The sequence below is a fragment of the Vipera ursinii genome, assembly GCF_947247035.1.
Source record: "Vipera ursinii genome assembly, chromosome: 2".
Lineage (NCBI taxonomy): Eukaryota > Metazoa > Chordata > Lepidosauria > Squamata > Viperidae > Vipera > Vipera ursinii.
Window position 1 is genome coordinate 109,464,022 of NC_139513.1, and position 14,917 is coordinate 109,478,938.

The 14,917-nt window shown below is 47.7% G+C and overlaps 1 protein-coding gene across 3 annotated transcripts; it reads right to left on the reverse strand.

Moving 5' to 3' along the window:
* Window positions 1–1,806: 1,806 nt before the first annotated feature.
* Window positions 1,807–14,518, reverse strand: EPHX3 (epoxide hydrolase 3). 3 transcript variants are annotated; one of them, XR_014491624.1, is made up of 9 exons: window positions 14,410–14,518; window positions 13,384–13,645; window positions 12,964–13,046; window positions 12,021–12,196; window positions 11,653–11,781; window positions 9,826–9,929; window positions 8,397–8,536; window positions 2,019–3,960; window positions 1,807–1,978 (listed from the first exon to the last, which is right to left on the reverse strand). XR_014491624.1 is itself a non-coding variant. In XM_083355726.1 (8 exons), exons 2-8 carry the CDS (start codon window positions 13,621–13,623, stop codon window positions 3,723–3,725), a joined length of 1,113 nt encoding a protein of 370 aa, XP_083211852.1. In that variant the 5' UTR covers window positions 13,624–13,645; window positions 14,410–14,518; the 3' UTR covers window positions 1,807–3,722. The 3 variants fall into 3 exon arrangements, 1 of the variants encoding a protein (XP_083211852.1); XR_014491625.1 differs by having other exon boundaries at window positions 12,964–13,049; XM_083355726.1 differs by having other exon boundaries at window positions 1,807–3,960; window positions 12,964–13,049.
* Between the last annotated feature and the right edge of the window lie 399 nt (window positions 14,519–14,917).

Here is a 14,917-nt window from a genome sequence, read left to right on the forward strand (position 1 = left end):
GATTGTAGAAAAACAGGCATGCTTTAGATTGCAGATATAAGGAATTCCAATTACATTTCCTGCCTAAGCTTGATTGCAGAAACATCCACATATATGAATTGCAGACACAAGGAATTAAAACTCATTTTCTGACTATGCTTGATTGCAGAAATATGCAGACAAGAGGAATTCAATATCATTTTCTGACTATTCTGGATCCAAAGCCGTTGTACTGTAATTAACCCCTTGTTAAGACTTCTATGGTCTATATAAGCAGGCCATTACCATTAACAGTTCTCTCCAGATAGTTTGAACTCGTGGAAACACCCTTTATCATATAGAAATACCTTTATTGCATGTAGAGTCAAATACAACAGGTGGGGTGCATTAAGATGACGATTGTACAGCATTTAAAAGATATTTCCAAGGTGTCCCCAAGGTCAGAAAATGGTAATATTCCCAGTGTCTGCACATCTGCTGTTGTCACATGTTAGCTGGACAACGGAAGATGGGATTCTCTCCAGAGACAAAGCAGGAGGAAATCCATCCCAGAAAGGGGAGGGAAGAGGAAATACATCATAGGGTAGGAGGGTCTGACTGCCCACATTGTAATTTCTCCAAAACAGCTGCCACGCAGCACAAGTGGGATTCTTCATAGAGCATGGACTATTCCTAGTACCAAACTGAGGATGAGCAGTAAGTTACCACTATCAACCATTCTAATCCATCCTCTCTTCTCCCTGGTACCATCATTTTATGAATGGTAATGTTGAAGTGTAGGAAGAAACAATCTGAACTCAACCGTTCATTCCTTTCAAAGGAAGTATTATAATAATTAACCTATCGGCAAATACCACCAAAGTACGAAATCAAAATAATCCCTCATTAACAGATGGATGAGCAACATGATACAAGCAAGTAGGGTCTATCGCAAATGCTTGGGTTTCTATGTCATTGAAGGACCACGTCCTTGGTCTCATGTGTGAAGACCCATGGCAAAAACCTCTTTCAGGAAGGACGGATGAGAAGCCTGAGGTATTGATAACATAATAGAGGTGGTGGCTTATAAGAACAGAAAGTGAGAAAGAAAAAGAAGTTGTAATACAGAAAACCAAAGGGTTCCAATAATCTTGCGCCTGTGCATGGATGGAAGAGTCTCTTAGATCACATTACTGCAGTTACTATATTATTAGTATTAATTACATCCATAAAACATTGCATTTAGGTCCACAATTAGAAAATATTTGACTTTTGCTCATTTTAAATTGCACGTAATTTGGGAATTGATAAAAGTTGCAAACTAGACTTCAAGGGGAAAAAATCAAGTAAGTGTTCTTCCCCTCTTCCTTTTTTCTTTTGTTCTCTTTAATCGGAATTATTTTAAAGCTGTAGGCTGTATCAGATTCTTAGTATGTACAATGGCTTGAACTTTTTGCTGCAACACTGCCTCCTTGTAACATGTCAAAGGCAGAGTAGCCTTAGAACAGGTGACTAGTAAAAACTAGTTTAGAATATAAAAAACACTCAGTGGCAATATCTATTGCTTTACAAAAAATAAAAAGCTAAACAAGGGTGGGGGAAAAAAAGTGTGGCAACAAGAACGAACAAGTCTTTGGGACCCCTGGAATGGCCCATATTATATCTCTCCTCCACAAAGTTCACTGGCTTCCAGTCTGCTACTGAATGCAGTTCAAGGTGCTGGTTATGACTTGTAAAGCCCTTAACGGCATTGGTCTAGGCCAGGGGTAGGCAACCTTGGCTCTTTTATGACTCGTGGACTTCAACTCCCAGAATTCCTGAGCCAGCTGGCTCAGGAATTCTGGGAGTTGAAGTCCACGAGTCATAAAAGAGCCAAGGTTGCCTACCCCTGGTCTAGGCTACCTGATGAACCACCTCATGGCATCAGGACAAGCCCGTCCTACTAGTGCCAGCAGAGAGAGCCTACTTATGGATCTTGTCACCAAAGAACTCCAACTATTAGGATCCAGAAGAACCTTCTCTGCTGCAGCACCCACCCATCAGAATACCTTACCCTATACGGTAAGATCTTCCCGCACCCTCATATCCATCTGCAGAAGCCTTAAGACCTGGCCTGGAGACCAAACAGGAGAGTTCCACACTAGAGGTGGCTGCTGGATTGACAGCAGACTCCCCCTCCCCCCTCCCCCACTTGCTCTGTGCTTTCCACCCACCCATTTTTGTTATCCAATTGCTGTTTTCTCTTTCACTGTTTATTATTTTTGTTCTATTATTTTACTTCCATTTTGTTTAGACTCTTCATTCCTTTCTTTTTAATTGTAAGCTACCTAGAGTAGCCTCTCAGAGAGATAGGCGGCAAATAAATGCAATAATAATAATAAAAGGCTTTGCTCTTTATGCCTTGTCTCTGGCATTTATATTCTCTACACATTGTGTGCAAATTGAGTCCGTTATGCAACATGGCCTTTCTTTCCAGCACAGTTCCTCTTAACTTAAGGGGGATCAACATCGGTTTGCCCTGGAACCTATACACTTCCCTTTGCTGTTCTTCTGAGATTCTTTTAAGTTGCACTTTGTGATTTGAACATTATATTCCCATTATCACATTTAATGCTTTAAATGCATTTGCTTAAGGCTGAAGAGGATTGTTACATGTTCTTTTTTCCTTTTTTAAAACGATTAAGTCTATTTCTTGTGCCATTGGTCTATCAACCCATCCAAGAAGTGCTCATGATATCCTCTGCTGTCTGCACTGTCTACAATATGCCAGCAGGTGGCACCATAAGGAAGGCACATAGGCTGTGCGCACCTTCTCTTACATGCTGTGACAAGGGAGATGTGCCAAGCAAGGCACTCCCTAAAAGACAGGGCTAGCAGCAAGAACTACTAAGCCACAACATGGAACTAGTATGTGTCAATCCCAAAGGCTTCTGGGAAAGAAAAAGTGTGGCTTCCAACCTTGCATTCTGCAGACTCAGGCCTGCACTAGAGCCTCCTGACCTAATCTATCAACTCAACCTTTCGGATATCAGGTCCAAAATATGAGGATAAATGAAATCTACGACCCAAAAATCTTTTATCACAACTGCAGGTTTGTCAACAATTATATCACCCAAATCTTGCATCAGGAGCACTTATGTTATGGTAAATTGCACACAGCATCATCCTTTTACATACTGAATAGTCTCTTCTCCCCCCCCCCCCATTTATTGTATATACAGTACATTTGACATGTCCTGCTATGGAAGCAGTCTTCGTTCTTTCTCTGTTTAGAGTAACGGAGTACGCAATATTTTTGCAAATTATCTCCCAGGTAATTGTAGGATATCTGCCAGCACAGTCATTCCTCCAAGTCCTTCATGGGTCAGGAAGCAAATTCTTCATGAGGCATTGATAGTACATCCCAGGTTCACAGTTCAACAAGAGGCTGACTTCGTCATGAGAACTTTGATTTCAATATGATTCAAGCCAACAACTTTCTGTCTTTCGATCTTATGCAGTAAGGAACAGCTCAGGACTTGGCTGCAGCAAGGCACATCAACAAATATAGCTGAGACTTGCTTTTCTATTCGATTTTAATCCTTATGGCTGTGCAAAAAGGAAGTGGAGCCTGGGGAAATTCCCATTAATGCTACCTGAGACTTGGATTCCAATATAATGCAGACATCCCACACACAAAAAAAGGATCAGAAATCCAGAGCCAGGCCAAGCTGCTACTATTTCTTCATGCCAAGTAGTACGGATGCCTTTACTTTACACAACAGTTACTCTAGCTCTTTCTCATTTTTCTTCCCTTGAAGGAAATCCCATATCACTTGATTGACCTTTTCTGGCTGTTCCTCAGGTATCCAGTGGCTCCCATCTGGGAAGAAATGTACATGGTAGCTGCCTTGGAGATAGGGCAGTATCTGATTTACCAGCCCGCCTTCCATGTATGCATCCTTCTGTCCCCAAAGCAGCAGAGTGGGCACCAAAATATCTCTGCGCTTTGGTGGCATCCAGCTGTAAAAGCAGACACATGTTGATAAATGTTAAAATGAGCACTGGGTAACTAATAGCTTGCTGCTTTAATATGCTAAAATCCTTCCTGTTCTTTCTCCCCACCCCCACCCCCGAGGTTTAATTCACACCAATTACTAGGAAGAAACTAGAAGGATTAGTTAAAGACATGTTCATGTTTTAGCATCACGAATGAAGGCCTTGTCCCAAGATACAGTTGCAGGATGCTGTTGTGACTCAGGGCCAGCCTGTGGGCCCGACAGCCGGGTCCGATGTATCGGAGGACTCAGATGTGGGGGAGGAGGGAAACGAACCGGCTGATGATGATTTGGAGACTTTGCAGAGTCCTCAGCCGGGAACCTCTTCTCAGCTGTGTGAGCCCGAGAGTGCGGAGGATGATGACCCACAGCTGGCCCTGTTCAAGGACGCCCGACGCAGGAGGCAGACGAGCAGGGACAAACAAAGGAAGGCTATGGGACTCCTCGGGAGGAGGCACAGGGAGACCACGCCCTGAGCTCTCTATAAAAGAAGTGTTTGGGGAGGGGCTAGTTGCTGAAAGCAACTTTTTCTTTGAGAAGTCAAGCTCTTGTATTTTTGTAACAGTGTAATTAAAACTTGGCAGAAGCCTTTTGATCTTGGACGCTTTCCAGACTCTTCCTTTGATTAGGGGTGCGAGAAGAGGGCTGGTTTAGAACAGTTTGCTTTCAGCCACCCACCCCTTAATACTACGATGGAGCAGCTTCTTGCCGAGAATGTCCAGCTCAACCAGCAACTCACCTTGCTGGCCACTCAGGTGGCACAACTGCAGGCTCAGGTACATTACCCCCGCACAGGCCCTACGACTGCTCCATTGACCTAGTCCCTGATGCGCCTCTCCCAGTGGGGCGTTTGTACTCCATGTCGGAGCCCGAGTTGGCTGCATTGCGGGACTTCCTGACGAAGAACTTGGCTCGTGGTTTCATCCGGCCCTCGTCCTCGCCAGTGTCTGCGCCCGTGCTCTTCGTCAAAAAGAAGTCGGGCGAGTTACGGCTTTGCTGTGACTACCGGAAACTCAACGCTATCACGGTGCGTAACCGCTACCCGCTGCCCCTCATCCCCGAGCTCTTGGACCGACTCCGGGAGGCTAAGATCTTCACGAAACTGGACCTGCGTGGAGCTTACAACCTCGTCAGGGTTCGGCCGGGTGATGAGTGGAAGACGGCGTTTGGTACTCGCTATGGACATTTCGAGTACACGGTGATGCCGTTTGGCCTGACCAACGCCCCCGCTGTGTTTCAGCATTTTATGAATGACGTCTTTCGGGATCTGTTGGACCAGTTTGTTGTGATTTACCTGGACGACATCCTGATTTACTCCCCGTCGCGTGAAGCGCATCATCAGCATCTCCGTCAGGTCCTGCAGCGCCTCCGGAATCATCGGCTGTTTGCCAAGTTGGAGAAGTGCCAGTTCTACCAGGTGACCATTGATTTCCTGGGTCACCGCATTTCTCCTGAGGGCATCGCCATGGAACCGAGTAAAGTTGAGTCATTGCAGAGTTGGCAACCCCCGCGTCGCGTGAAGGATATTCAGCGACTTCTTGGATTTGCCAACTACTATCGGACATTCATCCCTGGCTTTGCTGCCTTGACAGCCCCCCTCACCCGGCTCCTGCAGAAGAAGACTCGGTTCCAGTGGAACGCCCCCGAACAACAGGCGTTCCAAGCTCTGAAGGACGCCTTCATGAAGGAGCCCATCTTGAAGCATCCTGACCCGCAACGGCCATTTGTCGTGGAGGCGGACGCCTCCGACATTGCCATTGGGGCCGTGTTACTTCAGGCAGCGACGCCCAACGGTACCCTTTTCCCTTGCGCGTATCACTCACGGAAATTGAATCCCTCGGAGCGCAACTATACCATCTGGGAGAAGGAGCTGCTGGCCATCAAGGCGGCGTTCGAGGCTTGGAGGCATCATCTGGAGGGGGCGCGGCATCAAATCGAGGTCCGGACGGACCACAAGAATCTGGAAAGCCTGCAGACCGCTCGGAATTTGAACCAACGCCAGATCCGGTGGTCCCTCTTCTTTGCGAGGTTTGACTTCCGGGTGCGGTACATACCAAGCGGGCACAACCAGAGAGCGGATGCTCTGTCCAGGAAGCCCGAGTACACCCGAGTGGAAGACAAGCTTCCGCCCAGGACCGTGATCCCCGTCGAGTCTTTTGCTGCGGTGCGGGAGCCGGTGGATATACGGGCTCGGATCCGGGAGGCGCAGCAGCAGGAGGCGTGGGTGGCTCAGCGGAAGGAAGAGGTGGGGCCAGATTCGCCTTGGTCGGTCACGGATGGACTCCTGTATTATCGTGACCGGCTCTATGTTCCAGGAGGGCCACTCAGGGGACTCGTCCTCAGCCAATGTCATGATAACCCGGCTGCGGGGCATTTTGGCCTGTTCAAGACTCTGAACCTGGTCTCCCGTACATTCTGGTGGCCCCGAGTCCGACACGATGTCCAGTCTTATGTCACCTCCTGCGTCCCATGCAGGCAGGCCAAGTCAGCGACAGGGGCCCCGCCTGGTTTACTGCAGCCTTTGCCAACGCCCAAGAGACCCTGGGGGGCTGTGTCCATGGACTTTCTGACGGATCTACCCCCATCCTCCGGCTTCACGACAGTGTTTGTGGTGGTGGACATGTTGACCAAGATGGCGCACTTCATCCCCTGTCGCGGCTTACCGTCAGCTCGCGCCACTAGTCGCATGTTCATCCAACAGGTGTTCCGGCTGCACGGCCTTCCCGATAGAGTCGTCTCCGATAGGGGGGCCCAGTTTACAGCCCGCTTCTGGCAGGAGTTGATGCGGGCGTTGGACATTAAGGTTTGCCTCTCGTCCGCGCATCATCCTCAGACCGACGGGGGTACCGAGAAGGTCATCGGCATTTTGGAGCAGTATCTGCGCTGCTACGTTAACCTGCAGCAGGACAATTGGGTGGACTATTTGGCCATAGCCGAGTTTGCCTTTAACAACTCGCAGCACACCTCCACGCAGATGACACCGTTCTTGGCCAATGTGGGTTATCACCCTCGGTTTTTCCCCCTTTCTCCCGTGGACTCACCGGAGCCGGCAGCGAACGAATTCATGGCGGAGTTACAGGCGATCCATCGGTTGGTGCGACGGCAGCTGGAGAAGGCCAAGGCCGACTACAAGAGGTTCGCCGATCGGTCGAGAAGGGATACGCCTCCATTATCGGTGGGGGATCGGGTCTGGCTGTCCACCAGGAACCTACCATCCACTCGGCCGGCGAGGAAGCTGGACCACCGTTACCTTGGACCGTTCCCAGTCGAGGCCGTCATCAACCCGGTCGCCTATCGTTTAACTCTGCCACGTTCCCTGCGCGTGCACCCCGTCTTCCATCGGTCCTTGTTGGTCCCCGAACAACCGGCTTGTCCACTTCGCCAAGCGGAACCTCCCCCATCAGGACCTCGTGATGGCGACAGCACCCCCGAGTACGAGGTCGCCAGCATCAGGGATTCCCGCTGGCTGAAAGGTCGCTTCCAGTACCTGATCGAGTGGAAAGGGTACGGGCCGGAGGACTTCACATGGGAAGACGCGACCGCCGTTCATGCCCCTGCGTTGGTGACTGCTTTTCACGAACAGTTCCCATCCCGACCGCATCCGGATCGGCAGACCCGGGGGAAGGGCCCTGCGGTGCGGGATAGTGTTGTGACTCAGGGCCAGCCTGTGGGCCCGACAGCCGGGTCCGATGTATCGGAGGACTCAGATGTGGGGGAGGAGGGAAACGAACCGGCTGATGATGATTTGGAGACTTTGCAGAGTCCTCAGCCGGGAACCTCTTCTCAGCTGTGTGAGCCCGAGAGTGCGGAGGATGATGACCCACAGCTGGCCCTGTTCAAGGACGCCCGACGCAGGAGGCAGACGAGCAGGGACAAACAAAGGAAGGCTATGGGACTCCTCGGGAGGAGGCACAGGGAGACCACGCCCTGAGCTCTCTATAAAAGAAGTGTTTGGGGAGGGGCTAGTTGCTGAAAGCAACTTTTTCTTTGAGAAGTCAAGCTCTTGTATTTTTGTAACAGTGTAATTAAAACTTGGCAGAAGCCTTTTGATCTTGGACGCTTTCCAGACTCTTCCTTTGATTAGGGGTGCGAGAAGAGGGCTGGTTTAGAACAGATGCAATCTGGGTTGGTCTTCTGAGTTTTCGGACTTGTTCTGGACCCCATCCTCAGGGAACTTCTCTCTCACCAGAATGTGTACTTTAGCATCAATCTAACACCAATATCTCCCAATTTTATTAGAAACAAAGATCTGTCAGACTGCTTTTCAGAAAGCTCACAGGATTTTCTCATTCTCTGGCCTGACATATTAAAAGACATTGGGTTTCAGTACAGGCAATCCCCAGGGAAGGAAAAAATGCCGATACAGCCCAAGACCAGAACCCAGGTGGAGTGTTCTCCCACCTGAGAATATTCCTGTAGTAGTTAATGGGTGGAGTTAAGGCACTAGGCCTTGAGAAATTATGCAAAGTGGGGCTGCAACTCCTCTGCTGTGAATTAGCATCCTGGATTCTTGTCTTCTCGCTTGTGGCCACTTTTATTATCTAGAAATAAGATGGAAATGTAGACACAGGTGAGACACATGTCCCTCTTGTTTAACACAGGGTCTTTTGAGACAGAGCAAACTGTGGAAAATGCTTGTGAGAGTTTAAACATTTACGCGTTAACATTTATAGCCCCTTTTTCTCTCTTCAAGGAATGTATGAAGCATTTGCACATCCATTTGTCCCATGAGGTAGTTTAACTGAGACAGCGACTGCTCCGAAGTGAGCTTCTATGACTAAAAATACTGTAGACATGAACCTGGGACTTCTAGCAGCCCTAGTCCAACACCTTCATGATTACACCCCACTGGATCTCTTGAAGCAATATGAATTTGTCTGGCGTGTTCATCTTCCTGGAATCTGGGTTTAAAGGGACTGGATCCCTGACAAAGTTGCTTCACTGTTTTGTCTCTGTGACTTCACCCAGAAGTACGGATGTGTGGGCTGCAATTAAAGATTTCTTGACACTCAATAAAGCGAGGAAAGAATGCAGAGCCTTGCCTCTAGAACTCTTCTAAGCCTTCTACCCACAGCAGCTACAGGCTTCTGTGAAATAAAACTATTATAAAAGCAATTATTTGCATTTCTAGCCTTCCCCTCCTATACTACCTGCTTCATACATTTGTACACTGCGAAGCACCAAGCAAGCTACATATCCTCTTCAATGGGTTGCACGACCAGCAAGGATCAGCCAAGGGGGCTTAGCGTGAAGCAATCCACAGGATGGGGATGTTTCGCGGTTTTTTCCCCCTCTACAGTTGGATCATGCCCATTTTTTAACTCAGTATTCCTTCTGCCAGCTTCTGCCTTTCTCTGTCTCCATCCAACCTGGTCCCATCCTGTTCAGTTTCTAGAATCTTCCTGCTGACAGATGGACAGGCAGGTTTGCAAGCCCCTCTGGATAGCTTCTTCCCAACGTTCTGTTGGGTTTGGAAAGACTACCGAGGATCAGAGCCACACAGCTCTAGGCAGGAAGGCAGGAAAATACACAGCAGACTCCTCCTTCTCTTTCTAGACATGTCAAGACTTAAGCATTTCATAAGATCTTTCAGGCAATTAGAGCTCTTCTTTGTTTATCCCCAAGTCCTCCATGAAACAAATTCACCTTTGCCTCACATTCCATGGAGTTCATTTACCACCACAGTGTGCCTGGCTGAGGAATTCTGGGAGCTGAAGTCCACAAGTCATAAAAGGGCCAAGTTTGAAGACCCCTGATATAAATAATTTAAGCTTACTCTTCTAAAGCAAGAGGCTATAACCTTTCAGGCTGTTCCTTAATCTTTACTCACACGGAAGTCATCCAAGGAGCATAGCCATTCCGGTATCTTTGGTAGTTGGAACAGGAATATGTACATGGATTTAATAATTTGGGTGAGATTTCTGGGGAAATACTCTGCAAGATTGAAAAGGAAAATACATTGAGGCAAACAAGCAATGCTTAATGTATATGAAACATCTTAAAAAGGCCAGCTTGAAGAGCTAAGAAGTCTCTCATTGGGGTTACTTAAGCTAATTTTCAGATTATGTCTGTCTTGAAGCCTTCTTTAGACAAACAATTTCAAAATCGTCAAAAATTAAAATATCCAATTTGGACTGCTATTCCTAGCATTTGGATCAGTGGCCAGCCCAAGCAAGAGAATCAACTGATATTTTAAATGGATTCTGGGCCAATGTGCTAGAGCAGACATGTCAAACACAAGGCCCGGGGGCCAGATGCGGCCCGCGAAGTGGTTTCATGCGGCCCGCAAAGCCATCCTGGAAACAGTGAGGGAACGGCCCCCACTGCCTTGGCCCTGGCCCAGAGACCCTCCTTCTGCCAGAGACCCTCAGATCTGTCCCACTCCTGCCGAGGCCCCCATAGGCACCCTTGAGGCGAACGATGTAGAGCTGGCCACGCCCAACCAGTAGGCCATACGCACTCTAGCCACGCCCACCCAGTAGGCCATGCCCACCCTGGCCACACCCACCCGGCCCCCTGAGGGCAACCGCAATGCTGATGCGGCCCTCAATGAAATTGAGTTTGACACCCCTGTGCTAGAGTAACTGAAGCTTCCATCAGAACTGAGAACCCTTTTTCATGCCCAGCAACACAACTGGATGTTGAAGCAGCACAGGCCACTTTAAAGAGGGAAGGGCTGTATTACACCCACAGCTGTAATACAGTTTTCGTCCTTTTTTGTGGATTGTTCTCTCCCCCCCCCCTCTCTCTCTCTCAAAATCCATTGCTGGAGATGAAGATCAGCAAACCTCAAACCTTCCTCCCTCTTCTTACTCCAAGTTCTTTACCAAGAAAGATTGGCATTTCCGAATGAGATGGAAAGCTTCACTCAGGGGAACTACACTGAAGTCCTGTGAAGGGTTTCCAAACAATTTAGAGGAAAGCCAGAGCTTTAGCAACCCATATATTTGTGGGGAGGGAGAACACTACTCACTTGAGTTTAATTCATGCTACCTTATGCTCCCTCCAGTAGTCCTAATGAGTGTTCACTTAGCAAGCAAAATATCTTCAGGGTCCAGGGTCCACATTATGATGCCCCTTCAGACAAGCTTGGTGCTTCTTCTTTGGTGAATTAGCTATGCATAAGGTGCCAGTTCCCATTTCCTGCTTTGGATCATCCAAAGAGTCTTTTTTTTTTCCTGGCCTGCACTGGCATTGCTATTTGGCCCCTACTTCACTTCCCCTTGGCATTTATTCTCATTCTAAACAAGGTTTTCCCCTTAGCATCGTCTCAAATCCCTCATGCCCAGTTACTGAATTCAAGTGCTGCCAACGTGAACCAATATCTGTATCTATAGGTGCCTATTAACTCTGAGCCACAGCTACTTTCTCACATGTAAGTGTGCCACACTCATCCTGTGCATTTTAGTAATTTGCACCAGAGACCTCTCTAGAAATGACAAACTGGTTGGTCTGGGCTCTCAGGTGCCTCAGCTCTAGCTTGCTGTGATAGAATACTTGATTCAGAGAAGAACACCTTTCTCTACAAATAGTCGTGCAGTGGAACAGTCCAGCCAGATCCCGCAACTGCTCACTATGCAATTTCAATGGCCACTGAACCCTCTGTACGGAATCCCTTATGGAGACCCCCAAAGACTCAGAAGAACATTAGCCTTACCAAAGAGAACATGTGCTGGAATACCATTCATAAAAATCAGCTTCTCCACCATGTTAGGGTAATTGGCAGCAAATTCACACGCAATTGCTGCTCCCCAGTTATGACCTACCAGGATGCATTTGGGATCCCCTGAAGAACAAAAGAGAAAAAATTCCAGGAGGAAAGAAAGCCTGAACAAGCATTAGTCACAAAAAGCTGCCTGAAGTATTCTTGAAATATTTTTGAAAACGTAGACAGTTAGGCAACAGCAGGTGTGCCCTTCTTACTCCCTCCACACTCACGAACAGGAAGTTTCCAGGTAATAGCCACTATTATAGCAGATCAGATCTTCCAGCTAGGAAAAAAACACACCCTCTTCTTGAACTCACCATCTTTTCCATTGGAGCCCAGGGCTTTGATAACACCTTGTATGTCTTCTAGAATAACATCCCTTTGATAGCACTCCCAAGCCAGCGGTGCATCAGAAAGGCCGTAGCCTTTCATATCAAGTGCCACCACCTTAAAGGCTCGACTGAACTCCTTCAGCTGATGGCGCCATGAAAACCTGCATAATATACACCCAAACCACACAAAGGTAAGAAAAAAGGACAGCGAAAGGCGCCCTTGCATATTTTCTTAGATTTAAGTTGTCATTCATATTGACCCTCCCAGTTCACTTGATGAGGAGTTATATATTCCACCGGGCACATATTTTACATTTCATTTGACATGTAACTAACACTAAATAAATGGTATATTTTGCAGTTGTAATTAAAATGGAATGTTGTCTGACAGTGATTTGCAGTGAATTTTAGCAATCTAATTCCAACTAGCTGAATATCATCTCTCTCTGGGTAATTTCCTGTTCCCAGTTATGTCATGCATCTCTCCTACATTTGTAATATGCCATAAGTATGATATCTTTTTTTTTTATTCCATTTATATCCCGCCCTTCTCCGAAGACTCAGGGCGGCTTACAAGCTTAGCAGTAGCCTTCATTCTATGTATATGCCTGCTTATTAGGGCTTTCTCACACACCCCAAGCGGCATTATTACAAAGTCAGCTTAATTGCCCCCAACAATCTGGGTCCTTTTGACTTTTTTCTGGCTATGGACAGGATTACACACTTATTCCAGAAGTTCATTTCCTGAGTACAGATGTGTGTCCATCTTACCAGGTGCTCAATCTAAATTTGAGGTTCGCTATCGTTCAAATTCAAGTTGATTGCAATTTTGGATTCTTGCACACTGGGCTGTTAACTTATGCCAATCCCCAGTTTAAAACTGTCTGCACAATCATGTTCTACAACCACATGCTAAAGCAAGACTTACCAGTTCTGGGGAAATCCATGCAAAAAAAGCATCAGGCAAGCCCCTTCTTCACCAGCTGTAACGTAGTGGAGCCGTATTCCCGACTTCTCAAATGTGCCAAGACAGAGACAGAGGTAAACAACACACTGTTATCCAAGGATCATATGAGAAAGCACATTTCCCCCCCAGAGATTTGATCTATAGTCGAAACTGGGTAAGGAGTGATGACAAAGTCTCTTCCTGAGTTCTTGAAAGCAGCTGTCATTTAGAACAGAAATTATTATGCTAAACAGGCAGGTAATTGAGGTTTAAGGCATGCCCCTCCCAGCCTTTCAATTATATCTGTAGCACTATGCTCCAAAATCTTATCTTCACATCTAAAGTGAACTTTGATTAATACATCTCAGTGAGGAACTCTACCTTTACTTTAAGCAGACTCACCTTGAGGGTCAGATACTTGTGTTCACCATAACAGGAATCAGTGAGGATCTTTGGTGGGAGCCTCTGAATCTTTTGGAACACCCGTCTTGGGCCTTTAGTAATTATCAGCCTGAACACCCACACAGAGTAGAAAAGAGCGGCAATACAACCAGCACCATACAAGGTCAACTGCATCGCAATGTTGGAGGCCTTCAGCATGATGCGAGTGGGCACCAGTAAGCAGCGATAGAGAGATTCCATTTTTTTTGGATATAATCCTGGGCTAAAGGGAAGATTTTTTTTTCTTTTAGGTATTTTAGTTAAAATAGCAGAGTTTTAATTTCAAATAGCATTAGACACTAACCAATACTTCAAGCTACATCTGTTGCAACAATTTTTAGAAAAAGAGGGCTGCCCTGTTTTCCTGTGGAAAAACAAAAACCCTTATCCAAGCTCACACTGAGCCACAAAGCAGTAAAAGCCTAACCCTTTCTTTGAATGCTATGCAGCTTCACAAAGGGAAGCCAGGATAATAATATACTTTAGAAAAATCTACAGATAACACCTCTAAGAGGGAATACAGAGCATCACCTTGCTTGCAGAAGAAATACATTCATATTAATCTTCCCCAAGGATTATAGCTGCTGTCTTTGAGAAAACGGGAGAGTTGTACATTCGTAAGTTAATAATGTTTCCATTTAGGTTTTGCAGCATGAAATAACTTAAGCAACTTTGCAAAAGTCTTAGAGCGTTCCTAAATTCTTTGTTTTCCTTCCCCACCTCGAAACGGACAGATTTGCCGGGATTGCTTCTCTCGAACCCCTCACCCACAGAGTCAACCATGGTTTTCTCGGTGAGCGAAACCCACAACGCTGGTCGCATTCACACAACCGCGTCGTTAAAACGTGACCGGCTACATTGTGGGTCCGCGTGTCGTGCGAACCCTGACGCCCCAGAATACCAAGTCCTAAGCCAGGGTCAAGAGCGGGAGCTGGCATGATCCGACCCAAACTATACCGCAGTCCCCCGACAAACCGCAGTACGAACCGGGATGCTCCAATGCCCGAAGCTCAGACGGTGCCCAAAGTTCCAGCTCCGACCTTCGGAGAACCGGAAGCGCTGCGCTTCCTCCGTTTAAAGTCAACTTCGCGGCTCCGCCCACCAAGCGAAGGCTGCCGCTATTTCTGCGCCCTGGCGCGGGCGGGGAGAGCGCCCACCGGCGGGCATCCTCCGCCGCCGACACGGGCTCCTCCCAGCCGCCAAGGGTGGCAAAGGTGGCGAGTTGGTGGTGCCTGCTCCGGGGAAGATCGGAGATGGCGGCCTAGCCAGGATCTTGTCTCCAGAGCCCAGCCGGGGTAGCTAGCTCGGGGGAGGAGTCGGAGGGCTGGGCTCCCGCAACAGGCCAGAGATCGGGGCGAGAAGCGGGGTGTTTTGAAGGCGCGGGCTCGCCCTTCCAAGAGCCCCAGGAACGCCCGGCTTCAAAGTTCATCTAACGCAGCCGTTGTAGTCCAGCCTCTGGCATGAGGCGCGGCCGAGGCTCATTTCTTTTCTGTTA

What these genes read in the sequence shown, in the direction of transcription:
- EPHX3 (XM_083355726.1), bottom strand. Translation starts at nt 13,623, where the DNA reads ATGGAATCTCTCTATCGCTGCTTACTGGTGCCCACTCGCATCATGCTG. An exon ending in ACAAGTATCTGACCCTCAAG is followed by an intron (nt 13,050 to 13,383) that starts GTGAGTCTGCTT and finishes GGCACATTTGAG; the next exon opens with AAGTCGGGAATACGGCTCCA. An exon ending in TACTACAGGAATATTCTCAG is followed by an intron (nt 3,961 to 8,396) that starts GTGGGAGAACAC and finishes CTGCTTTTACAG; the next exon opens with CTGGATGCCACCAAAGCGCA.